The sequence below is a fragment of the Nicotiana tabacum genome, chromosome 10 (assembly GCF_000715075.1).
Source record: "Nicotiana tabacum cultivar K326 chromosome 10, ASM71507v2, whole genome shotgun sequence".
NCBI classification, from domain to species: Eukaryota; Viridiplantae; Streptophyta; class Magnoliopsida; order Solanales; family Solanaceae; genus Nicotiana; species Nicotiana tabacum.
In genome coordinates, this window is record NC_134089.1 from 163,648,895 (window position 1) to 163,675,751 (window position 26,857).

Consider the following 26,857-nt stretch of genomic DNA (forward strand, 5'->3'; position numbering starts at 1 on the left):
TAACCTGACTCGAACTGATAGAAATTGTTTCAAGTTTTGATCCAGTTCCATTCTAGCAATAAACCTCCTTTTGTCCCTTATTCATTTCACTAGACCAAGGATAGTAATTATAACTGCAAAGTCCTAACCAAAAGGAGCTTCTTATAATTTTTTCTTTGCTGCTAACATGAGATTGGAGAAGGAAACTCATGAAATAACTGTTCCATTTCAACTGTACAATGTCAGCTAATGAATGGTTGACATCAATGGCTGATGTCTGATCAATGCTTAAACAGCTTTTTCAAGTAAGCTTAGAAATGAACAAAAGGAGATCACAGATTCACGAACCAGTTTTGATGCTAGAAACTTGAATCTTTCATTCTACAGCCATACTTAAAATTTTGAAAAGTTTTAAAGGAAGAAAAGAGCAAGTCTTTCCAAGCATCAAGATTCATTCCCTCCACAAATCCGTTCTCTTCTGCTTTGGTATATAAGCTTGCTTCCAAATTCAAGCAGACAGAATATCTGGAACTTTTTTGGCATGTTATGGCGCATTTTTTCCTGCAATGAGAAACAAATGATGTTAGAGTGAAGACACCTCTATGAAGAAGGAAAAGAAGCAGAAGCAACAAGAGGTTCTCTCCCTGATCAACTTTACAATTGCTAACACACTAATTCAGGTAAATGAATAAACACAAGCTTTTGCATTGCAGTGTCATATGTAGGGCCTTGTCAACGGCAAAATCATATTGTCCTTCCATTCTCAAGAAACTTAAAACACAGGAGTTTCAAATAGGGCACCATCACGGAATGAGACTTGCTACACTATGCTACAAACTTGGGTTCACCACTTCTCCTGTTTTTGAGAGACCAAAAACAGAAGAGTGAAACCTATCATCAACTGAACTTCCTTCCCCACATGACCACTCTCTCCTATCCTAAGGGTTGCAGGTTCTGCGATCAACTCGTTAAGTTCTATTTTCATAATATGTATCACATGCCACAATACCAGGACTTAAAACGTAACTAACATTATGCACGTCGCTTCATCATGCAAGGATCTATAACAATAAAGAAAGGATCTTTCTGACAAACAAAATCTCATATGTACAGACACACACACACACACACACATATATATATATGTTGTTATATTCTGCCCGTGTTGAACAAGAGTTGCAGCAGGTATAAGTAATTGATCATTCAACAAAGTAAGCTTCTGACTGGAGACAAATTTAAATTAGAAAAAGGACTTTTCTTACCCCAAATCTGGTTTAAAGTCATTGCCAATTGCATCAAAGATTTTCTCTCTGCCGGGGTAGAATATCCACCCTTTATTGCATCCTGAAATGCAGAAAGAAATTCCCGCCTTGCTTTTGAAGAAAGGGCAATGCAATCTGGTCCATGGACGGAACTCAAGTCCACCACCTAAGCTTCAGAAAAAGTATATCATGAGGCAAAAATCCCGATATATTTCAAAAAGGATTTGTTTATGAGCCAACCCCGACTAGCTTGGGATTGAAGCGTAGTTATTTTTACTCGTTCATGAGAGAAATACATCATTATGTTAGAAGTAATCAGACTAACAGGTTTTACCATGGGTACACTCAGAATTGTTGCAAGTTGCAGAACGAAAAGGCAGTGGACATGTCATCTAAGTCGCGTAAGATATAAAAGTAAGATGAGCAGAAACGTATGGAATAAAACGGAAGCACAGATTTGGCAGAAAACATAAATAAGGCAGAAGAAGGGAAAGTAATTTGACACAGTATTCAAACCCTACTTACGACCAAAAAAACTTGTCTACTGAGAAGCAACTCTGAGTTGAACCTTTTTTCCTGATTAAGAATTGTTTGTGCATTTAAAGTTTCAAGAACACGGATAAAGTTAGTTTAAAGATTTTGATAACCACAAGATGCACTTGCCTTTTGCAGCCAGGGAATTATGTTATTCACATATGTTTGTTCACAGAAGTACGATGCCAAAGTGGCCAAAAGATCACTTGCGGTCTTCTGCGATAAATTCTCCAGAACCGGACCTGTTGTATCAATAAGTTCAAACAAAACAAGTTCATCACCAGAATAAAGGGCTTCCACATAAGCAGAGTCTACATCCCCTTCCAACAGATGTTCTTTAACAACTCTCCAGAGGTTGTTCTTGACATCTACGTGGTGTTGTTTAGCATTAGTTATAGAAATACTGCTGAAGACATCATTGTTTCTCCTCAATTGACCTCCATGAGTTCCCTGTCCACTATTTTTGTGAACTCCCTTTCCAACAGGATATCCACCTTGTTTTGCAGCAGGATCAGTCCACATGTCTAGATTTTGTGTTCTAAAACTGCTCGATCTACTCTTCACAAGTGTCCTTTCCTCTTGAACATCCATGTCTTTGGTGGGCAGTAGCGGAGACTTCCTATGATGTATATCAACAGATGGCCTTGGGGTGTACGTGGAGAGTCTTGGGGAAGCAACAGAAGGACTTCTTTTCATAAATTTTGTTGCCAATGGATCAGGACATCTCCCTCCATAAGAAAGTTCACTGGCCATTCTATCAACCATGCCTTCAAGACCGGCCACCTTCATTTGCATCATTGACAGGTTATCCACTATGTTGGTTGTGAACTCCTGAAAATATCAGTTACAACAGGGGGACAGTCAAGTAATAGTAAGTATTTCAAATGCTAACTCGAAAGAATAAGGTGACTATGAACAAACAAAACTGAGTTTCAGAGGAAAGGGAAAGAAATAAACAGAAATAATTGAACAGTGGCATGCAGGTGACTGAACTGCGGCCTTGCTATAATCGGATATCATCTGTGAGCTCAAGTTTTTTCTTTACAAAGCAAAGATGGATTTGAGGAAAGAACAAAAGAAAAACCTCAACTATAATCACTTATATGAAATTTACTGTAGAATAAAAAAAATTATTTCTCAGACTGATGAAGTCTTTGAGCAGAAAGGATCTGGCATATCAATGGTAAAGGAGATCACAATGTGGTGATGAAGCTCAAGTGCTCAACACATATCTGTTTAATACCTATTTTAAAAAAAGCACCTCTATCTGTTTAATAAGAGAGAAATCCCACTAAGTTCCGACCACTGGCATGCCCAAGAAGCCAATGCTTAAGCTTCTCAGACCACAGCTATTTTAATTTTTATGTATTATCAATTCCTCCATTTATTAATTTTCAAATGAAGTTAAAAGATTTTTAGTTCAGATTTAGTATATCCACACCATTCTTCAACAAATGTTTTGTTTCACGTATTATCTAAGCAGTACACCATAATACATAATCTTAGTCATAAGTTAACTCTAGTGAGAAGATATATTAGCCACAATAACTGTTAGGTCATATTTATTGCTCCAATATCTATAGGAAATGTCATACTTTAAAAATAGATACACACAGACCTCTTTGTTTGTCTTAGCATTTCTGTTGTCAACTGAACATGTTTTTTGGACAATGCACCAACTGAACATGTTATACATCATTTAAAGAAACTTAATAAGATACAAGCATAATGCATATACTGAAACTTTTGCTCTACCTTTATAAGTGGGTATTTGAGAGGACATTTTCTAGGAAGTTTAGTTCTTGGCTTACTTTACACATTACAGATTAATACTACAAGAGCATGCGATGTGCCTTCCACAAATTGGCATGACACAGAAAGGTTGGTTCCTGTAATATGCATTGGTTGATCCAGACTAACACAAAAGAAATGTAAAATTGATTACCTTTAGTAAATCCAGTAAATTGGATTGCTTATTCTCAATATCCAAGAGTTGCTTTCGGACAGATAACATTTCTTTTGCTATATGAGAACAACAGCCATGCAATTTTTGAGAACTCAATTCAGTAGTTGTTGAATCTAAGCTTCTTCGGTCCTGTGTTCCACCAAAATATCGTTGTTCCTCAATACTGATTTCTTCAACTACAGAACGCTGACTTGTTCCCAATAGTGTACCCAAACTGGCCTCATCAATTATCTGGTGAGAACCCATGACTTCTTTGCGTTGAAAGTTATCAGGAAACAGATTTGACCCAGAAGAGCACTCCTGTTTGTCATCTATGTGCACATATTCATATTCAATATCATGAGAACTTCTAGTCTCAGCACTTTTTTCAACTGCCTTCATAACAGAACTACCCTCTGATTCTTCATCCCTAACTTCTGGCATAAAGATCTTACGGGTTGTCGGAACTGCTACCTCCACATGCCACTCATTAGTTCCGCAGTGCTGAGGCTTTTCGACATGGTTATGGCCTGCTTTTCTCAAAGAAAGGGGAAGCTTGTTTCTAGTCGAGTCACAACCAAATTTCTTAGGTGTGGCATCCTTCAGTGTTGTCTCACTGGCACTTGTTATATCACCATAATCATCTTTATACCGATTTTCTGCAAAATACAAGCTATTATTACACAGGTCACCAAAAACAAATATTAAGGAAGTCAATTTTCAAAATTACTGATGTAAATAACATGTAACTGGTAAACACGCCGGTAATATGGCCAGCCCAACAAGGACAGAAGCAAGACTGAGCTGAAACTAGATCGACACTTGGGCTTAAAAGCCATGGGCCCAAGAACCATCTCAATTTAACAAATAACATAGCTCAAGCACTAGAGCACTCAAATCGGTAACTTTAACTGCTTAGTTGTGAGACAAATCAACTAGGTTATCAGGGCATCACAAAGCATCATAGTAAGATGAGTGAAATCTGCACCAACTGAAAGAAATATCACATCAGAGAGCACAAAACATCATACCTTTTATCGAAGAGCCTGCTTCAGAAGGTTCAGATGTACCAGGGCCGGGAAGCCTTTTCCACAGATGTAAAGCTTGCAATGCGGAGTCCCTGACTGGCTTCACCTGAACAGAGCACATAAGGTTTAATAATTTCAGATTTCATATTAGGCAACCACAATATAGAATCATACCACATGGTTCAGTTATGCATTCTGACTGCATCACCTACCTTATCAAATCGACAGGATTCGAGGCTACGGATGCTGGAGGACTTGAAAGCACTGAACAATGCTCCACCAGTTGAAGCAATGTCCCCTAATGCGGCACATGCAGCTTTTCTTGTTGCCCAATCACTGTTCTTGAGTACTTCTTGAATGCTAGCCATTGCAATTGATAAAGCACTATGTGTATTGGCACCACCAGCCTGAATTAGAAAAAATTGTGAAAATTTATCATCTTTGTCGGAAATATAAATCACCCTTAGCTTGCAAAACATAACTAGAAATTTTAATTAGGTTATACTGCTGAGATTAATACCCAAAGGCCATTTCCTTGTAAGGCGCCAAGTATACGCAGACATATGCTGCACAAGTGCGAACTCGATAGGATCTTACACTATGGTGTAAACTGGAACGTTCTTATCCTTCAAGTCGAGCATTGACATGACTAGTACGTATGCGTGACAGAAAATTTCAAAGATTCAGAGAAGTTTACACAAGATAGACCAACCTGAATAATGCTTCTATTCAATTCAATAACAGCTGGCTTTGCCATGAAGTGTGGATTCTTAAGCAACTTCACAGTTTTAGCCAGCATCTTCTGCAAAATGGCAGCTGGGGGGTTCTGAATACTGTCTATGACCCGAGCCAAACACAGCGCTGAACCAGTTTGCACCTGCTTATTTTGTTCTCCTAAGGATTCAAAAATAGGTCTCACTAGCACCACAAAAACTCCATCATTGTCATCGTCACCTGCAACACTGCTCATTTTAGAAGCCAAAATTCCAACAGTATCTACACAAGCATCTCTTACAACAGTATCCGAATCCTTGAGACGCTTTACAATGCTGGATACCATCTTCCCAAGATGTGGAACAACAGTGCTATCATGGAAATTGGCTAGCATGCCCATCAACCGGATAGATTCCTTACGAACAGCACTTTTCTGCTCCGAATCAGTATCTAATATACAGGATAGAAATGGAGCAACTCCATCTGGGGTTAAGCATTCAATTATTTTCTCTAGCTCTTCAACTCCAAGTCGGTAAGTATCCCTATCTGCAAGCTTGTTCAGCGCAAGAACCACACGTTGTTTAAGCTCGAAAACAACCTGTTGGCTGTTCACCCTGCTGGGACCTCTTCCTTTCACCATATTCACATGTGTCTTCATCTCTATTTGCCTGCTCATTCACCTCTCCAAGAGTGGAATTCCAGCATTTCAAAATTGTAACCCATGATTTGGCCCTTCAATATTCAAATAATAGCTTGTTAAAAAACATTCAAGCTTTTCTCTCTTGCTAAACAATAAACAGCTACACCAATTTTCTTGGGTCAAAGTCATTTTCATTCTCAAAAAATTTCTTGGGTCAAAGTTTAGTACTATGATCAACAATGTCGTAGAGACAAGCAGGCAGCCACCAATGTTTCTCCCCACCTCAAGCCCCCAACAACCACCTCACCCAGTAGACCATAAGATAAAAATGAACAACTGTATTTAAGATTATATGTAACTGCAGACCCTTCCACTTTGCTTTACACTAAAAAAAACAACTAAAATGATTGACAAGATCACACAAATGACTGAACTTGAGCGCCTTTTGCAGAATATATAATGCGAACACTCTATAAGATAAGATTATCCAAGAGTGGAGTGTGCACTAGTAGTTCATGAAGTGAGATTAAAAAACCATGGGATGCCAAGGTTCAAATCTCAGCAGATGCAGAAAATGCTAGGTGATTTCTTTCCATCTGAATAAACTTTTGGTAGGTAGAGTTACCCAACATTTCTGTTGGTATTGAGAAGGCGAGAGCAAGCTGAGCATTAACTACCACATTAATAAATAAAAAAATAAATCAAAAGAGTCCCCATTGTCACAGCAACTAAACATAAACTACAGCAACCAAAAGCAAAAATGAAGTACAGAAAGATGGTTATAGAGCTAATAGATTGAGGGAACTTACAAAAGAAGTAGAGCATCTTCAGTCCTCACCAAGTACCAAATGTTCAAAAGCAGAGGGAAAAAATCTAACTCGTAAAGCTAGGGTCCCTGAAAATAAAAACAACTGTCTCTCAGTTGACAACATTAAAGTTCAACATTAAAAATGTTTAGTACTACAACGAAAATCATCATTTAAAGTTCAAATTTTAAATAATAGTAGTAATAAATAATACTCCAACTACTAGTGAAATGGCAAAACGTGATATAATGGAGGATATTAGAAAGAAAAAAAAGCTGATGGACTCAGGGCTGGATGCAATTATAGATTACTGATTTATCTGAACCCAGTAGTTTTTACTGGAAACATAACCTTATGCGTAAAAATTTACTAAAATTTTAATAAAATAGATATGGACTCATAACGTTAATAAATATAATAAATTCGATTCTAAGATTCTCTCAGCCATTAGAGCTTAAATTCTGAATTCTTACGGTGATGAGTAAAAATTTACCTTGTAATTGCTGCAGCTAAAGTAGGAACCTGCCAATTAAAGCTGTAAAAATTGTTCCCTGCATGTGCACTGTTGAAACATTGGGAATAAATTAATTGAACACTACTAGATGTATAATTTAATATTTGAAATTTACAAATCTCGGTGATAGAGAAAGTGTAAAAAAAGAACCCGTACAAACAGAGTGAGAATGCGAAACTCTGAAAAGTATGTCAGAGAGACGCCGGAAGTTGGAGAACACGCGCGGCGGAGAGCGACGGTGGGGTTTAATCGAGTGGCTTTTTAAGTTTTCGCGCTTTGGCTTTGGTTTTCGAATTTAGGGGGAGCGTTTTAAGAGATGGGACCCACTTCTTCCGACTTGGCTGTCTCCTCTGCTGCTTCTCCCGAGGTTAATTTTGCTTTCTTCCATTTTTGTCTTTTTCCACTTTTGAATTTTTAAATGATTTAGATTCCGTTTGGAGAAATTTTTTCCTTTTTCTCCAAAAAAATTTACTTTTTTTCCGAAATCAACGTTTGTTCATAAAATTTTTAATTTTTATTCATTTTCTAAAAAAAATCAAAAATTTGACTCAAAAAAATTGTTTTTCAAAATTTTCATTCAAATCACTCACAAAATTTCAAAACAATTCAAAATTATATTCATGTCCAAATACAACTCTAAATTTTAAATATCATTTTCACTTAAAAAAAATCCCTATTTTGAAATTTTATTCTTATGTCCAAATGCCCACTTAGAAAATTGAATTTAAATTTTACAATACTTTTTTGGCAAAAATATATCAAAGAAGCACATTTTTCAAAAAGAGGCACCTTATATAGATAAGAATTCCCTTTTGAATTTATAATAATGAATTTTCCTTAGAAAACTTTGATATCCTCATCATTCTAATATACCAATGAATCTGACAAACTTAATGTGGTTGTATGGTGTTTTAATTCATTTAATTGCTTATGAGAAGAGAGTTGTATGTGATGAGACTTTTTTTAAAGTTTTCCTTAAACATTAACTCATTAAATGAAAAAAAACAAACATCATATCGACAAGTTACAAAAGCTTCATAGAAATGATATTACAAACAATAATGTCAATAGATAAATAAAAAGGTGTCATATAAATTGAAGTAGATGGGATACTTGTTACATCATTTTCTAGCATTTGAGTAAATATAAAGGCACATAATAATGATAGAACGTGACAATTGCACATTGTTATAATATTTCTGTGATTATTTTGAGTATTAAGTGCTGACAGCAATATCGCCATAATTTTATAGCCAAGAGATAAAACACAAGCGTTTAAGACGCAAACTACACATAATTAAGACTCGAGGGTTCATAAAAACCCCCGAAAAATGAACCAAGCCGAAAATTAAATTATGATACTTTTTGGTTTGGTTTTGATTTTGCATTTTAAAAATCGATCCAATTTGGTTTGATTTTAGTTTTTAATCAAAAAATAACCGAAAAAACTTAACCAAATCGACTATAGAAGTAGTTATTTTAAAATTATTATTACACACACACACACACACACACACATATATATATATATATATATATACAAATTTCTAAAATTTTATAGTACATGTTAATCGCTTGTACTTTTAGTACAGTAAAATTGCATGGGGCGTCTTATTTGGTCGCCCCTTTAACTTATACCCGTTTTATTTTTCTAGTTTGCATCTATACCCAATTTTTTGTTAAAAGTATTTTAAAAAGACGCTTTTGCCCTTCAGGACTATTGACAAAACTGTAAACTGCAGGACAAAACTTCAGCATGTTTTGGCATGCACTTTTAGCAAATTAACTAAATAACTTAAGCATGTTTAGTCTGAAGTTTTAACAAATGAACTAAATAACTTAAGCATGTTTAGTCTAAAGTTTTAGCAAATGAACTAAATAGGTTAAGCATATTTAGTTTGAAGTTTTAGCAAATGAACTAAATAATTTAGAACTAAATAATTTAAGCATGTTTAGTCTGAAGTTTTAGCAAATGAACTAAATAACTTCACCATCCATTAGCAAAAACTCATTAGAAAATTACATACTGCAAGACAAAAACTTAAGCATATTTAGTCTGAAGATTTCGCAAATGAACTAAATAACTTCAGCATGTTGAAACTGAAATTTTAGCAAATGAACTAAATAACTTCAGCATGCATTAGCAAAAATACATTAGAAAATTACATACTGCAAGATAAAAACTTAAGCATGTTTAGTCTGAAGTTTTCGCAAATGAACTAAATAACTTTAGCATGTTTAAACTGAAGTTTTAGCAAATGAACTAAATAACATCAGCATGCATTAGCAAAAACTCATTAGAAAATTACATACTGCAAGACAAAAACTTAAGCATGTTTAGTCTGAAATTTTCGCAAATGAACTAAATAACTTCAGCACTCATGGCAAAACTGTAGACTGTAGGATATAACTTCAGCATACATTAGCATGAAGTTTTAGCTTCAATATGAAACATGCTATATTAACATGAAGTTTTAGCTTCAACATGAAATAACTTCATGCTACATTAGCATGAAGTTTCTGATTTTTTGATAAAGCTGCTGAGAGAGGAGGAGGAGATATTTTTTCATGAATGAGGTTACAGATCATTCGATTTATCAGGGTGTTAGTGTCATATTATTAAGAATTTTTTGTCAACCAGCTACCAAATCAATAATTTTTAAAAATAGGGTACATGTTAAAAGGTGGCACAAATATAGGATACGGCTGCAAATTTCCCTTTCTTTGTCTTTACATTCTAGTTAGATTGGTAGTTTTCTTAAATTATTCATCATTATTTTATTCACTTATCATCAATATATCTTGTAAATGATACATTTCTTAAAGGACAATTGATTTGATATTGTTATGTTGAGAATGTATTCACCAAAATATGTGTTAGGGAGTGTAGGTCTCATATTTACGAAAAAATCGATAAATAACAAAAAACCCGATAAAATCTGACATAAACTGAATCGATAAAAAACTGACTTAATTGATTTGATTTGGTTCTAATATTTGAAAAATCCGATCCATGGACACGCCTAATTAAGTCTAAGTTATTCTTCCCCAATTTATGTAAAATATATCTATCAAAAGAATATTTTATGACGACCAACTTTTATACTGAAATTAAAAGTGTAAACATTTTGTAATAAAAAAGTTACTCAACTTTGCCTAAATGTACAAAAAATGACTTTTAACTTTTTCTAACCAAGTAGTTACTCCACTTGGCCAAAGCATCGGGGGAAGTACACAGATAGCCATTTTTACGAATACTATTTAGCGTTTAGCCAATACTCATTTTATCCTGAAAATTTAAACTAAAAATCTTAATTTCAAGATTGCGTCTGAAAAAATTGAATTGGAAAATTAAAATTCAGAACACACCGGCTAGTTTCTAAATAACAATCCTCTAGAATGGCTAACTGGTGTTCTTTGTACTCCTTTGGATATAGTAATTTAAAGCACATGAAGGATTACATCTCGACTCGAACTCCCTGGATAATAATTTAACATTGTTCTTGTCACTACATTATAAACTTCAAGAGCACAAAAATACATTTGTAACATCTTCCAGAAAAAATTAACTGGCAGTTAAAGGAAAGGACGACCATCTTCGAGTCGATCAAAGTGCACAAAATGCAAGGACTTACAGTCACATTGTGTTTCAAGATAAAAATTTGCTCTCTCAACTCAGAAGCAACTCAAGGTTCTATACCAATAGCATTGCAGGCTTTAGCCAAGAATGGGGAAGATACGCGTAACATGCTCCAGCTGAACACTATCAGCAGTATTTTTCTTAAGTTCTGGATGGTTGAATTCAGTGCAAGGAAGCGTGATAAGTTGGCCCTTACCCTGACCTTTCTCAATAACCCAACCGTTGTTCGACACTTGGTGCTCAAGGAACTTATCCAATGAAAGACCCTCAATGTTGATTGCCTGCCAAGATTTAATTACAGGGTGAGCTGCAAAGCATGTCATAATGATAGGAGAGACTCAAGGGACTATCGGCTAAATTCAACCATCCATTTCAACTTCTAAAGAAGTTTCTCCATTCATCTTATTGTTTTGCAAACCATATATTTATCCAATGATTAAGATTTGTGAGCCTTCCAAATTCTATCAGGTGGTTGCACAAGTAAATATTAGAATAGATAATACACAAGCAATCATGGAGAAAATCATACCTCTGCCAGAATTGCCCTTGGAACCTTCTGGTAGGTTATTGAAAGGACATGAACAGCATATGCTTGAATTGCTTGTTCAAAACCTGCAGTACATATTTTCTGAATATAAATATCATTCATTTCTCTATACACCAGCAAAGAGGGTGGAAAACCCCGTGCAAAGGCACATTACGATATTACCCTGTAAATTCTATATGCAAAAGAAGTTTATCCTAGGTCAAAATCTCAAAATTATGATGAAACTCTTTTTATTGTAAAAAATTACGATAAAATTTCAAGCTAAATCTACAATGTGTAATACAGAAGGAGAATCAGGAGACAACTACCAAGAAAAGAAATTTGTTCTTTTATGAGCAACAAAATAAGAAATTTTGACAAAAGGCAACATTATGGGCACAAGTCTGAGTTAGCCAACATATAAATATTTTGATGGAGTAAGGTGTTTCAGTAAAAAAAACATCAAGAAGATGTATAGTTACATAGTTACACGAGGCCTAGTTACAAAAGGCAAAAACAAAAGAGAGAAGCTAGGCCCTATACAAAGTGTCAATATAGGACAAGAGTACTAACAAAGTCCAAAAAATGGCCAGTACTAATTACAGGGAACAGTTTTGTCCAGCGAAAAAGTTCAAGTAGGCATTTAGCCAACATATAAATAATACAAGAGGGGATCAAGTCTCGGCAAAAGTCCATCTCATACTATTTCTCTCCAACATTTCTATTCAAGTTTGTCCGAGAAAGCATTCACTTTCATCAAAGACAGAACTGATTTTGCATTTGCAACATCCTATATCTGCTTAATACAAAAGAGGTATGGTTGGCTGTTGAAAAATATTTCAGGAAACAATAGTTGTTTGAATGCACAGACACACATCAAAAGCAGTTTCTCTGAAAAAGTTGGAGGTCAATAATTTTATTAATTAAGTTGGAAGTTAAGCAAACACTAGGACAATACAATTGTGGATCGCAGAGTTTTCAAATGCAGATATCCAAATCATGTAAATCTTTGTGTTGCAAAAAGCACAAAGATTTAGGTTTGGACCAGGTCTAACTTGTCAGGGAGAAACATTCATGTATGTTAATGGCTTAAACTTCCAACATAAAGTAATAACTAGTAGAATAAGCAATGACAGCTACGTAAAAGGACACAGTTTAAAACTCAAAATCCCTCCATGAAACTCCTGTTGTTTCCTCAGTTCTATTCAAAAGATGTAATACGTTTTTAAACTTTAAAAAGTTCCTCGTTTTATCAAGGACCACTGCTAACACTGGGGGCAAGGAGAAGATTAAAGAATACAGGAACAGAATACACAGATCATGTGATCAATATTTTTCCCTTGATTGGTAGATCATGTAATCAATATAGGGTTGGGAATATTAGACATTGTATTTCCTTCACTTTGTTGTTAAAAACAGTACAAAGATTTAGGTTGGGCCAAGTGCAGATCATCACAAGAAACATTCAGGAATATTAATGGCTTATATCTGCTGCAATAATTTATTACAAATTAATAGATCAAGCAAATTGAGCTAACTAAAAGGAAATGGTCTGAAACTCAATCCTTCCATAAAATTCCCCTTGTCTCAACAGTTCTAAGCATGTCTGCATAGAATTTTCACTTTTTTTTTGTAAAATAAATAGGTTTCTCATTGCATCAAGAATAGCTACTTTATGAACAGTGGAGCGAGGGGATTAAAGTATTCAGTAATACCAGGGACAACTTCCACTATGTGGCGGCTCTTTGCAGCTTCATCCCAAAATTGACGGAACCTTGCAGTCTGTAAAAGATGTTTTCACTTGTTCAGTAAATCATTGAATTGAAAGAAAACTATCAGCAATCACAGTATGACATACCTCCAAGTAGTGAGAGAGAACAATTAGTGTCTTGAATTGCTCTTCCATTTGCTGAGGAGTGAAATGAGAAAATCATTATGATAAAAAAAGGATAGTATCTGCATCTTAAACAGTTGAAGATTTATATCTAGATATCAAAATGTGTTCTGCCTTACCTCCCCAAAAGCATCATATGACCACAGCAACCACAATAAATAAGTAAAGAAAATTAAGGAAGGCAAGAAGTGCAGCAAAAGTTGGTACATGAAAGTGACCAACAGAACATAGAGAATACCAAACAACAACAATGCCTTAATCCAAACTTGTTGGGTTGGCCCTCAAATTCAATATCCATTCAGATCCATATGGATGCATTTCACAAACAAATAGGAAACTGTACTAGCTTAAATTTTTTATTTAAAAAAGGCCAATAGAAGGATATGGACAACTTCTAGGGAAGACAATCTTTACAACCTTTATGTTTGTAGATATCAGATCTCAGACATCATTTATATCTATTTATTTGATCCAGAATTTCTGACATGATAAAGCAACAATTCTTCCCAAATCCCCAGACAGAAATTAATTACTCAATATTTGGCAATCATAAGACAATGATGAGTACCCAAAATTTGGCACATTCAGATTTCAGAATGAGACAAAAGAAGGAACTATGCCGATAACCGAACAACTTGCCTCAAAGAAGATTAACGTGACAGATGCTCTATTTGGGGTTTTCTCATTTCAGAATTATGTTGATAATCGATTTACTAACTTTCCTTTTTGTATTTTTTTATTAACATAAGCAATGAAACTACTAACACGTTGTGTTTGGCATTAATGGAAAAAGGTTAAATATTAACAAATAGTAGGTGGTACTTGGTAGAATTTTTTTTTATCGGCCATCCATGTACATCTTCGGCTGACAGTATTTACATTTTTTTCCAACCACACTCTACCCAGAGTACACGAGACAAGCAAAACTACAATTCACATTCATCAACGGGAAAGTCATTATAAAGGCAATGTCAGATACACGTACCACTCGTTCCGGGATAAGGAAGAGACAGAGGCTGAAATCTGGAGCTGGCATTGCCATTAGGGCCTATGTTATTCAAACAAAGAAATAAATTACATAATAACAGAGGCAATGAGTAACGTCAATGGATACAAGACAAATGAACTTCATTGCACCTTAACCAAAATACGAGCAACAATTGGTGTACTCATTCTCTCCGGCTCAAACTGCATAATAAATAAAACTCAAAATATAAATTAATAAAAAAAATTGGCTTTTTCACACCAAATTCAATTATTTACTTGTTAAAACAAAGAAACAAACCTGATAAAGACGAAGAAGGCAAAGGTTCGCATCCAGATTGTATGTTTGAGTAGAAACCTAAATTTACATTGATATATACTCAATCAAAAAAAGAAATTCCAAAAAAAAATGAAAAGGGGATATGAACCCATTAAAAAGATAAAACTTTGGAGTAAATTTGAGAGTACCTGTTCGTTAACATAGTTTTCAAGATCAGGGAGGATATCAGGGTTGTAAGGGTTAACGGCAATGAGCTGCTCTACAGTGACAGCCAGCTGTGACTTTTGGGTAGTCTCCTCTTTCCCCATTTTTCTTTGGCTATATTATCTTCGTTTTCTGTATGTTGTCTTTGTAAAAAAAAAAACGAATATGGGACTGAGAGGAGGAGCCAAAGAGGGGTTGCAGTTTACCTGAACTGAGGTTTTAGGGTTAGAGACGGCGAGAGAAGAAGATTGCTGGAGCGAGTTTCATTCGTTTTGTGTTAATGACTGATATACCCTTCCCTTTTTTTCCTTTTTTTTTTCCAAAAACAAAAGTGAAAACAACAACATAAATGAAAATTCAAGAATATTTAAATTATAATATATGGACTAGTTTTAGTTTGAGGTATGAAAAGAACATAATTACATTGTATAATAGCTCTACATTATTGTAGACATCAAAAATTTATAGGATCAAATCCATATGAAATTTGGGTTTGATCCTAAATTTAAAATACTACAAGTAGAGTCCATCGAGGTTTCTTGGAGGCTACTCTATCTGAAATCCTAGCTTGGAGGGTACTTTACCCAAAACCCTAGCTACACCTATAAAAGAGGGTCACATATTCCCTTTGAGAGCATCTCGAAATTTCATAAAAATTCATGGAATAATCACAAAGAGATCAAAGACATCAAATATTGTCTTTCTCAAAGCCACCGAAGTGATCAACGGATGTTCCTCCTTTTCTTGGAGATCAAATATATCCTAAGAAAGTTCGCATCATCCTACGTTCGAGAAATACGCTGGTTAAGCCCTCGAATCACGGAGAAAGATCTAAAGAGAAGAATCAAGGAAACAAACAGAATTGTACCCGCATCATTTTATCAATAAAAATATGTTTCTTCATATTTATGTTGTGGTTGCACTTTATTTTTGTATCATAAATAAATTTGTTACAAACAAATTTGGTGTGCGGTGAGTCGTCCTATATGGTGATGTGAATTTGTCTATCTATATGGTGATATAGATTTGTCCGTCTATATGGTGGTGTAGAGTTATCCGTCTATATCCGTCTATGTGGTGATGTGGATTCGGCATCTATGTGTTGTGATGTATTTGGTGGGACAATCTCTACCTCTCATCTCAACTTTTCAATCACCAAAATTCAAGAACATTGAAATGGCTTTAAAGAAAATCAACTCCAGTTCAACTTCCACCAAGGCTGCTAATTCCAGGTTCTATGCTTATGTGGAAAACATACTCGCAGTTACATTTGGAAGCTTTGGACCAGTTACGAGGAGCAAAGCAAGCTCGTTAGGACAACAAGCACCCCAGGTGTCGTCTGCATCTACCCCTATTTTCGGATCTTCATCCTCAAAAGGGCAAGATCTTCCACAAACGCACTCGAAGGAGGAAGCAATGTTGCTGAAAAGATCAAGAAAGCTCTTGCTCTGCTTGACCTCTCCGGATTCAAGCACTTTGCTATGAAGGAAGATGATGATGCTTCAATTGATGGATCCTCCCTACTTGCACCACATAGTATGAGCCAATCAAGGATCAATATGTGTGACAATTCATGCTACTTTCCATCATCCACAACAATCGTGCAAGCCATGGTGACAAACACTTCATCTATGGAGGAGCAATTGGCAAACTTGACGGAAGCAATCATTGGCTTGACCAAATGCATGCAAAATCAAGATGCTAGAATTGACAAGCTAACAGACAGGGTGAGAATCTTGATGGAAGACGAATCTATCATGCACCTGTCAAACTCCCAGAAGTTCAAGAGATTGATCCTCCCCCACGACAAGTTGCATCCACTAAGGAAATTCCAGTCTCTTTGGAAAGGATGATTCCAATCAATCTACTAAAGAGGTTCATTGAAGGGACTATAAAAAACAAATATAAGTTGCTTCCAAGTCCTCCTTTACCTACACAAAGCCGTACACTTCAAGGATCGATATGTTGAAGATGCTTGCTGGCTATCAACCTCCAAAATTTCAACAGTTTGATGGCAAAGGCAATCCAAAGCAACATGTGGCGCACTTCGTTGAGACATGCAAAATGATGGGACTTATGGAGATTACCTCGTCAAGTTTGCCTGTTCATTAAAAGGAAATACTTTTGATTGGTACACGGACCTCGAGGCTGGATCTATTGATAGTTGGGATCAGCTAAAGCAAGAATTCCTCAATCGCTTTTATAGCACGAGACGTACTGTGAGTATGATAGAACTTACAAATACTCGTCAATGAAAAGGTGAACCAATTATCGACTTTATCAATCGTTGGAAGAATGCAAACCTCAACTGCAAAGACAGGTTTAGTGAAGCTTCGGGCATAGAGATGTGCATCCAAGGCATGCATTGGGGACTACGCTACATCTTGCAAGGTATCCAGCCTGCACATTTGAAGAACTTGTGACTCGTGTCCGTGACATGGAGTTGAGCATGGCCTTCACTGGAAATGAAAGGTTGCCTATTTATGAGCCTCGCAAAGGGAACGACAAGCAAGAAGTCAAGAAATGGGGCAAGTTCGTACCCAAATCTGAAAACAAAGAAGCTATGAATGTCAACACATCACCTGTGAAGTTCACAACGAAGGTGAGCAAAAAGCAGAGTATGAAATCCACTTCTTTTCAAGATAAGCCAAGTAGAAAGTTGACTCTAAAAGAAATGCAAGAGAAAGAGTACCCATTTCTGGATTCTGATGTGTCAACTATTTTTGAAGAACTCCTCGAGTTAAATCTCATTGAGCTTTCAGAGATGAAGCAACCAAATGAATCCGGGAAAACAAATGACCCAAATTACTGCAAATACCATCGACTTGTTAGCCACCCTCCGGAGAAGTGCTTTGTCTTCAAGGACAAGGTCATGGACTTGGCTTGCGAAAAGAAGATCGTTCTTGAAGATGAGAAAGCAAGCGCAAACCAAGTCTCTATCACCTTTGTCTCATTCAGTCCGGATGAATTATGTGGTTTTAAAGAAAGTAAAGATGAAGAATTAATGGATAACGTCAAAGCTGAAGTCAATCAACTTGATGATAATGAAGGTTGGACATTGGTGACTCGTCGTAGGCCCCACAAAAGGAGCCCATGAAAAGAACCAATAGAACAACCAACAAGGAAAATGATGGTGAAAAAACCAAGGAGATGGAATCCAGTTAAATATTTGAAGAAAGCAAAAGTGGAGGTGCACCATCCTTAAAAAGACACGATATCTAGTAACCTTGGAGGAGTTCTTACCAAGTTGGTTCCGCACGAAGATTTCTCATGAGGGCATTGATGCCACTTATTGCCATGCTGACAAAGGGGAAGAAAAGAGTGATGACCTACCGTTGGCACCATCTTCGGAAAGCTCATCGAGTCCACTCCTCAAGAAGTTAATGCTTGTGAGAAAAATATCACGTTCATAAATGACAATCTTCTGCTAGGTGACACTATTCATAACCGCCTATTGTACCTGGTTGGCTATATGCGTGATGAAAGGGTAAATCGAATTTTGGTAGATGGAGGATCCTCAGTGAACATTTTGCCAATTCGCACTATGAAAGAACTTGGTATTCCCATGAATGAACTCTCAGAAATCGTGTCATGATCCAAGGATTCAATCAAGGGGGGCAAAGAGCCATAGGTGCGATCAGGCTGGAAATCACCATTGAAGATATGCAATCAAGTGCATGGCTACATGTGATCGATGCAAAGATTTCATACAACGTCTTGCTTGGAAGACCTTGGATACATGAGAATAAAGTAGTTCCATCTACCTACCATCAATGTTTAAAATACTACGAGGGTGAGGTCGAGAAGAAGATAGTTGCTGATGATGAGCCATTCACTGAGGCTGAGTCACACTTCGCCGATGCAAAGTTCTACTTGAAGAACCGCGTTATGAAGGAGCTAAAAGCTGATGATGGAATGAAAAGCAATAATAATAATACCACAACTAAAAGAGAAGAGGTGACTACTAGTGAAGACAAAGCTGATACTGAGGAGGTACAACCCAACGCGAATAAATCTTATAGAGGAAATATTGCGTCTTATGGCAAGAAAGTAAGTCCTGCGCTCCAATATGTCCCTAAAAGAAAGAAAGATGAAGGTGAATCATCTAATCTCCAAACTAACATGCTAAAGGAGTTAACTCTTCTGGTCAAACGAATTGAGGCAGTGAAGTCGTCCTCGATGCCACTTGCAGGGTTTGTGACCCAAAATCATTTGCAGAATGTGGCACTCCCTACAAACAGATGAAGGTTTTGATCCTAACGCTTACAGGCTATTTGCAAAAGATGGATACAATCCTAATGAGCCGTTAAAGTTAGGGAAGCTCCCATCAGAAGCTGAAACGAGGCAACTATGTGAAGGTTTGCGATACAATTGTCACCAGTGCGCATCTCAATAAGAAGGGCGAGTAGCAATTATATCACTACAGAAGACGAATCTGTTGCTTCTAACAGGCCTTCTGTCTTTGATCGACTTGGAAAATCAACTGTGAGAACTTTCTTATTTGAGAGATTGGGTCCATTAAAGAAGAGGAATAAGATCCAGAGAATTATCGAAATACAAGAACACCTACTTCACCCAAGATTCAGAAGATCTCCAAAGATATTCAAAGTTTGGTTCCTTCTAGAATGAAGCGACAAACAAAAGTCATGGTTTCGTGTGATGAAGTACTGAAGGTGAAGCCATACACAGTGGTATACACTAAAGAACGTGATGAAGACGAAGAAAGTGTGGGTTCTTCATATCATGTTACTGTACAAAGCGAGCATGGTGTTTTATCTCTAATGGAGGATGACGAGAAATTGGATGATGTTTCACCATGTTATCACATATCCTTTAACGATGGGGACCCTTGAGAAGATGAAGATGCAAAAGATGCTCTGCCAGAACTTGAAGAAGGGGTGAAGGCAACGATTGATGCCTTAAAAAGAAGTTAACATTGGTACTGATGAAGAACCAAGACCCACCTACCTAAGTGTTTTAATAGAAATTGATGAATAAAGCACTTATATTGAGTTACTCAAAGAGTTTAGGGATGTCTTCGCTTGGAGTTACAAAGAAATGTTTGGCGTGGACCCTAAAGTAGCAGTCCATCACCTTGCCGTCAAGAATGGTTCTCGTCCTATTAAGAAAGCCCAAAGGCACTTTAGGCCGGACCTTGTTCCCTTGATTGAAACTGAAGTTAACAAACTCATCGAAGTTGGCTTTATTCGTGAAGTTAAATACCCAACATGGGTTTCAAGTATTGTCCTTGTAAGGAAGAAAAATGGCCAGATTCGAGTGTATGTTGACTTCAAGAATCCAACAATGCAGGTCCAAAAGATGAATTCTCGCTTCCTATTCCAGAGTTGATGATCGATGCTACTACTAGGTGTGAGGTAATGTCATTTATGGACGGTTCATTAGGCTATAACCAAATCCACATGGCACCAAAAGATGAAGAGCTTACTGTATTCCGTACCCCCAAAGGTATTTATTGCTACAAGGTAATGCCTTTTGGCTTGAAGAACACTGGTGCTACTTACTAAAGAGCTATGCAGAATATATTTAATAACCTTCTCCACAAGAATGTCGAATAATATGGACGACTTGTTGGTAAAATCAAGAAAGAGAGGCGACCACTTGAAAGACTTGAGAATGGTGTTTGATTTGCTCCAGAGGTACCAACTTAGGATGAATCCATTGAAATGCACCTTTGGAGTTACTTCCGGAAAGTTCCTTGGTTTTATTGTCCGAAATCGAGGGATCAAAATTGATCAAGCCAAAGTGGATGCCTTTTTGAAAATGCCTGAGCCCCGCAACATTCATGAATTGAAAAGTTTGCAAGGAAAGCTAGCATACCTTAGAAGATTCATCTCAAACCTAGCTGAGAGGTGCCAACCATTCGGTCGCCTTATGAAGAAATGTGTCCCTTTCAAATAGGACCAAGCGTGTAGCAATGCCTTTGAGAACATTAAATCCTACTTGAAGAAGCCTCCAGTTTTGGCATCCCCTATACTTAGAAAATCGATAATACTATACATTTCAGCACAAGAAAGGTTTGTTGGAGCGCTATTGGCCCAAGAAAATAGTGAAGGGAAAGAAAACTCCTTTTACTACTTGAGCAGGATGATGACACCAAATGAGCTGAATTATTCGCCAATTGAAAAGTTATGTTTGGCGCTAGTCTTTTTAATCCAAAAGTTGAAGCACTACTTTCAAGCTCATGTCGTTCGTTTGGTTTCTAGAGCAAATCCCATCAAGTTCGTGATGTTAAAACATGTCCTTAGTGATCAAATAGCAAGGTGGTACCTCCAGTTTCAACAATTTGAAATCGTGTACATCCCACAAAAGGCTATAAAAGGATAAGCGTTAGTGGACTTCTTGGCAGATCACCCTATACCTAATGATTGGGAGCTAACTGACGAACTACCTGATGAGGACGCCATGGTCATTAAAGTTCAGTCTCCATGGAAGATGTACTTTGATGGTGCTACACACCGTGGATGAGCTGGTGCTAGTGTAGTATTTGTCACTTATCAAGGTGAATTTCTGCCCTACTATTTTACGTGACGCAACTCTACTCTAACAACGTTGCTGAGTATCAAGCACTAATACTTGGGCTTGAAATGATTGTCGAAATAAAGCGGTTGCAATTGCAAGTCTGTGGTGACTCTCAGTTAGTGGTCAATCGACTTTTAGGTAGTTACGAGGTCAAGAAGCCTGAACTACGCCCATATCATGATTATGCTAAAAAATTAATGGTGTGGCTCGGTGATGTGACTATTCAGCATGTGCCAAGGAAAGAAAATAAGAAGGCTGATGTTTTAGCTGCTCTGGCTTCACCGTTAATCCTGCCTGATCAAGCGCAAGTTACTGCCTGCCAAAAATGGGTAGTACCGCTACCAAATGAGGCTAAAGGTGAAGAAAATGAACTCAAGCATCTTGTCTCTATTTCTGAAGTCGAGAAAAAAGAATGGTGACAATCCATTATCGACTACTTATGTTATGTGATACTTCTAGAAAATCCGCGGAGAAGAACTGAAATCCGTTGTCGTGCACCTCGCTTCCTTTACTACAAAGATACCTATACAGAAGATCATTCAAGGGAGTACTCTTGCGATGCTTAGGGGAAGATGAGGCACTCCAAGCTTTGCAAAAAGCGCATTCTGAGGTATGTGGGTCACACCAGTCTGGACCAAAGCTCCACTTCCATATAAAAAGGATGGGATATTACTGGCCAACGATGGTAAAAGATTGTTTGGACTACGCTCGAAGATGCAAGGCTTGTCAATTCCATGCAAATTTTATTCATCAACCTCCTGAAGTGTTGCACCCGACCATTGCATCCTGGCTATTTGAAACTTGGGGATTGGATGTTGTTGGACCACTGCCAAAGTCCTCTGGTGGGCACCTATACATCTTGGCTGCAACTGACTACTTCTCAAAATGGGCTAAAGCTATTGCTCTTAAGGAAGTAAAGAAGGAAAATGTTGCAAGTTTCATAAACATTATTTAACACTTTGGCATTCCTCATTACATAATAACAGATAATGGAAAGCCATTTGATAATAGGTTGATGAACAAGCTTTGTGATCTTTTTGGCTTCAAGCAACGTAACTCTTCGATGTACAATGCTGCCGCCAATGGTCTAGCTGAGACATTCAATAAAACTCTGTGCAAATTGTTAAAGAAAGTCGTCTCTAAATCCAAACGAGATTGGAATGACCGTATGGAAGAAGCTCTATGGGCATATAGGACAACTCACCGCATGCCAACAAAAACGACTCCTTATTCACTCGTTTATAGAGTCGAAGCCTTCTTGCCACTTGAGCGTCAAATACCTTCATTACGACTGGTATCACTGATGAAGAAAATGCTCGACTTCGATTAGCAGAGTTGGAGGCTCTTGATGAGAAGAGGTTGGAAGCTTAATAGAGTCTTGAATGTTATCAAGCTCAATTGTCTTGCGCCTTCAATAAAAGAGTTCGCCCGAGATCCTTTCAAGTAGGAGATCACGTCCTTGCCATACGAAGACCCATAATTACCTCCCATAAACCTGTAGGGAAGTTCACTTCAAAATGGGACGGGTCATATGTCGTACAAGAAGCTTACTCAAGTGGGGCTGTAAGTTGGTTGATGCAGATGACATGAGAATTGGCCCTATAAATGGTAAGTTTTTAAAGAAGTATTTTCCTTGAAGTTGCAACGCTCCTTGATGCATGAGCCTAAAATGCATGTTGCTACACTTCTGGCCCGCATGAGTCTAAATTGTGTACGACCCCTACAAAAAAAAAGAGTATGTTAGGTTGAAAACCTCGAAAGAGGCGGCCTAGGCAAAAGTTAGGACATAAAAAAATTACCCAGTCTGAACTACGGTATAACTTGATCCTCTTCACCGAGGCACGTAGGCAACTTAGAGTTTCATTCTAAGTTAGTCGCATGATTTCAAAAGATACATAGTTCCCCAACTGATGTCTGAGTGAAGTATGAAGCAATGTAAAATCAAGCAGAAACGCCATCCTCCTATTGAACTTTGGATCTCATTTGATTTTAAGGGGGCAACCCTCCATGGTAAATTGGTATCTTTAATGGGACGATTTTAGGAGGATTCCAAGTATTTGCATTGAAGTCCAGGAATTCTCTAAGTCTTTAGATTCGCCAAACCTTCAATCTTGTTGGTCTTCAAGTCCGCCCTCTACCCTAAAAAAAGGTGAAGAGAAGACAGGCGTCAAAAGGGACCACAAGTATAAGAAGAAAGATTGCGTGGCATAACGTTTCAAATTCAGTGAGACTTGAACCCAAGATATTTGTGAAATGTAGCTCTTGAATTTCGGTTAATGGCAAGTAAGACGTCTTCCGATCTCGAGGCTTCTGTACCAAGACATGAAAACTTTGGCGAAGTCGTGCTAATTTAGAACTATCGGCATATCAAAAAACTAAAGTCAAATTCGAAATATTATCCGAAACTGTACTTATGGTATTAAATTTTACATTTTGGATATGTTCTAGATTTAGAAGTCTAGTTTTGAAAAATCAAACGGTTTGTGATTTTGACATTTCTACACTAAGATGTGATTTTTTTGGGGAGACTGCACAAATCTGGAATTGACAGCATGGTGCAATATAAAGTTAATCTTAAAATATTATCTGAGACGATTATGAAGTTATTTGATTGATTATTTTGGAATCTTGAAGTCTAGTTTTTAAAAAATCAAACGGTTCATAATTTCGACATTTCTACACCACGATATGAATTTTTTGGTGAGACTGCGTAAATCTGGAATTAATAGCATGGTGCAATATAAAGTTAATTTCAAAATATTATCTGGGAAGATTTTGAAGTTGTTTGATTAAGAATTTTGAATATGTTCTAGATCGTGTTTTAAAAAATTAAACGGTTCATAATTTCGACATTTCTATACCAAGATACGAATTTTTTGGTGAGACTATGCAAATCTGAAATTGATAGCATGATGCAATATAAAGTTGATTTCAAAATATTATATGGGACGATTCTGAAGCTGTTTAATTGATAATTTTGGATATGTTCTAGATTTAGAAGCCTAGTTTTCAAGAAATTAAACGGTTCATAATTTTGACATTTCTACACTAAGATATGAATTTTTTGGCGAGACTGCACAAATCTGGAATTGACAACATGGTGCAATATAAAGTTGGTTTCAAAATGTTGTTTCAAAGAAAGCTAAGTTTTGTTACATAAATGTCAATGCATCATGCTAATCAAGAAACTATTGGTACTAGTCAAAAAAAAGAAAGAGAAACATCAATAAAAACGTGCAATGCAAAGTAAAACAAGTGGAGTTTTCAGTTTCAAGGATAGTCGCTAGTTAACTAAATGCAAGAAAAAAAAACAAGAGGCAAATAAGATACTCTATATAGGCTAATCAAAACACAACTTGTAATTGACTAAGTCTTTAAGGGTGGCCTCTAAGTGTTGTTTCTTCATCTCCACATCGGCCAAGTCATCAGCAGTCTCCAAGGAAACATCAGAATATCTACAGTACTTCTTTTCAGCAGATGAGACTTTAGATTCAATCTCTTCAACCTCTTTCTTGGCAATAACTCGAAGAGCTCTTAGTTGTTTCACTTTCTCCTTGGCCTCTTTGAGAGACTGACTGGTGGCAGACAATTTCTCGACCTTCTCCCCTTTCTCAATCAAGAATAAATGTTCCTTGGCATTTAAAAATGACTCAGGTTTTTCATCATCCACAACTTGTCAGAAAGAGTTGATCGTGCCTGGTCATATGAAGTGGCGAGCTCGAACAAAGACATCAATAGGTCTCTTAGAGGGGAAATATCCACACCCTTTCCGTCCATCTCCTCGAGAATCACTTGGATTGTGAATTGAAGAGAAGAAGCATTGTCTGTGGTAGCATCCTCAAGTTTGGCCTGAATTTTAGCCCAGGCATTCAAAATGAAATCCTTGCAAAGAGTCAAGACAACCTTTCTTCCATCAAAGATAGACATTGTTGGTGCTGATTGTTGGGGAAAATTAGGCCCCGATTTTGCTCCAAGACTAGGAATGGAAGTCGCCTCTAGGTCTGACTTAGGTATTGGAAGTGATTTCCTCGAATCTGGCTCCGCCACGGATTCGCTACTACCTTGTGGCTTGCTTTGGTGTGACATTATTGAAATATGAACCCCATTTGGTTGCATAGAAAAAAAAATACGGTTAGTGAAATTACTTGGATATTATAAGATAATATGAAAGTTTTAATTGTTACCTCTTTGATAGCCGTCAAAGCCCTTGAAGCACTGCCGATGTCGTCAGTAATCTCAACTACACCCAAATTAGCATCTCCCTGTTTGTTTGAATATGGCTTCACCCGCTTGAAGTTTTGATCTCCACGACTACTATCACTCTCGTTTTGGGGTGTACGTTTGTTGGAGATAGGGACAATGGTGCATAATGGAGAGAAACCCTCATGGACTTGGTGAGCCTAAGAATGTCCCTTCTTTTTACAAACTTCTTTATATGGAGGTCCCTTGAAGTCTCGTGGCGCAACCACTTTGGATTTCAAAGTAGGAGGTGTCGTCTTTGTTATGCTCTTGAGGTGTGATCTATAAAGGCGCAACAGTGATTGGCCCAACAAAAATCACCAAAGATTCTAAATGATCTTCAAGAAAGTTCCCATGTACTTTTGTCCACCGGGATCTGTACTCTAATAAAAATAGCTTTTTTTCCGTAGATATAGCCAAGGGAAAGGTCGCCCTCGCGTTGGTGGAATTATATGACACACAAATTCGCCAAAATCTGAGTCCTTCTTCTAATGAGGTACTACGAAGGTCATTTTCCAAAATACTAGGACTGGTTTGATAAAATTCAAATTGACGACTGAATCTATGTGGACTATATGGTTCAAGAATGAAAGAGTTCCCACACCTCAAAGAAGATAATTAAAACAGATGCTCATAATATAATTGACTTTTGGTTCCGATGCTTTATCATTATCCTCAAAATAGTAAGGTTCGGACCCCTCCGCCAGAGTAGAATGTCACGACCCAAACTGATGGGCCGCGACGGGCACCCAGAACCTTACTCAACCGAGTACCAACATAACGTATCATACTACCGTAGATAACTGAGCTGGAAGGCTGCCATGATATAAGTAGAATAAAACGTGAGATACCAATTTATACATAAGACATACATGCATAAGACTAAATATCCACCCGTATACTGAACATAGGCCGACAAGGCCATACAATCTTTTACGTACATGATATCTATCTACAAGCCTCTAAGAATACATAATTTTCATAAAGGTCGGGATAGAGTCCTGCCATAAAATAATACACGTCTAAATAATACTAACCAAATAAGTAACTCCGAAGCAAATGGAGCGCACCAACATCTTCCGCTGAGCTGATAGCCTGCTTGGAGGGCTCTCGATATGTTTGTCGGGA

General features: G+C 37.1%; 2 protein-coding genes across 2 annotated transcripts; both read right to left on the reverse strand.

Annotated features, from left to right (window-relative positions):
- Positions 1-275: 275 nt before the first annotated feature.
- On the reverse strand, positions 276-7,728 carry LOC107767809 (TORTIFOLIA1-like protein 2). Its single transcript, XM_016586903.2, has 10 exons — positions 7,579-7,728; positions 7,402-7,470; positions 6,912-6,997; positions 5,461-6,194; positions 4,961-5,155; positions 4,752-4,854; positions 3,721-4,379; positions 1,905-2,606; positions 1,242-1,407; positions 276-540 (listed from the first exon to the last, which is right to left on the reverse strand). The coding sequence occupies exons 4-10, from the start codon at positions 6,136-6,138 to the stop codon at positions 524-526; spliced, it is 2,520 nt and encodes an 839-aa protein (XP_016442389.2). The 5' UTR covers positions 6,139-6,194; positions 6,912-6,997; positions 7,402-7,470; positions 7,579-7,728; the 3' UTR covers positions 276-523.
- Positions 7,729-10,880: 3,152 nt separating this feature from the next.
- LOC107767811 (eukaryotic translation initiation factor 3 subunit K) lies at positions 10,881-15,206 on the reverse strand. Its single transcript, XM_016586905.2, has 8 exons — positions 14,935-15,206; positions 14,768-14,824; positions 14,620-14,670; positions 14,468-14,530; positions 13,447-13,497; positions 13,304-13,370; positions 11,592-11,674; positions 10,881-11,343 (listed from the first exon to the last, which is right to left on the reverse strand). The coding sequence occupies exons 1-8, from the start codon at positions 15,052-15,054 to the stop codon at positions 11,140-11,142; spliced, it is 696 nt and encodes a 231-aa protein (XP_016442391.1). The 5' UTR covers positions 15,055-15,206; the 3' UTR covers positions 10,881-11,139.
- Between the last annotated feature and the right edge of the window lie 11,651 nt (positions 15,207-26,857).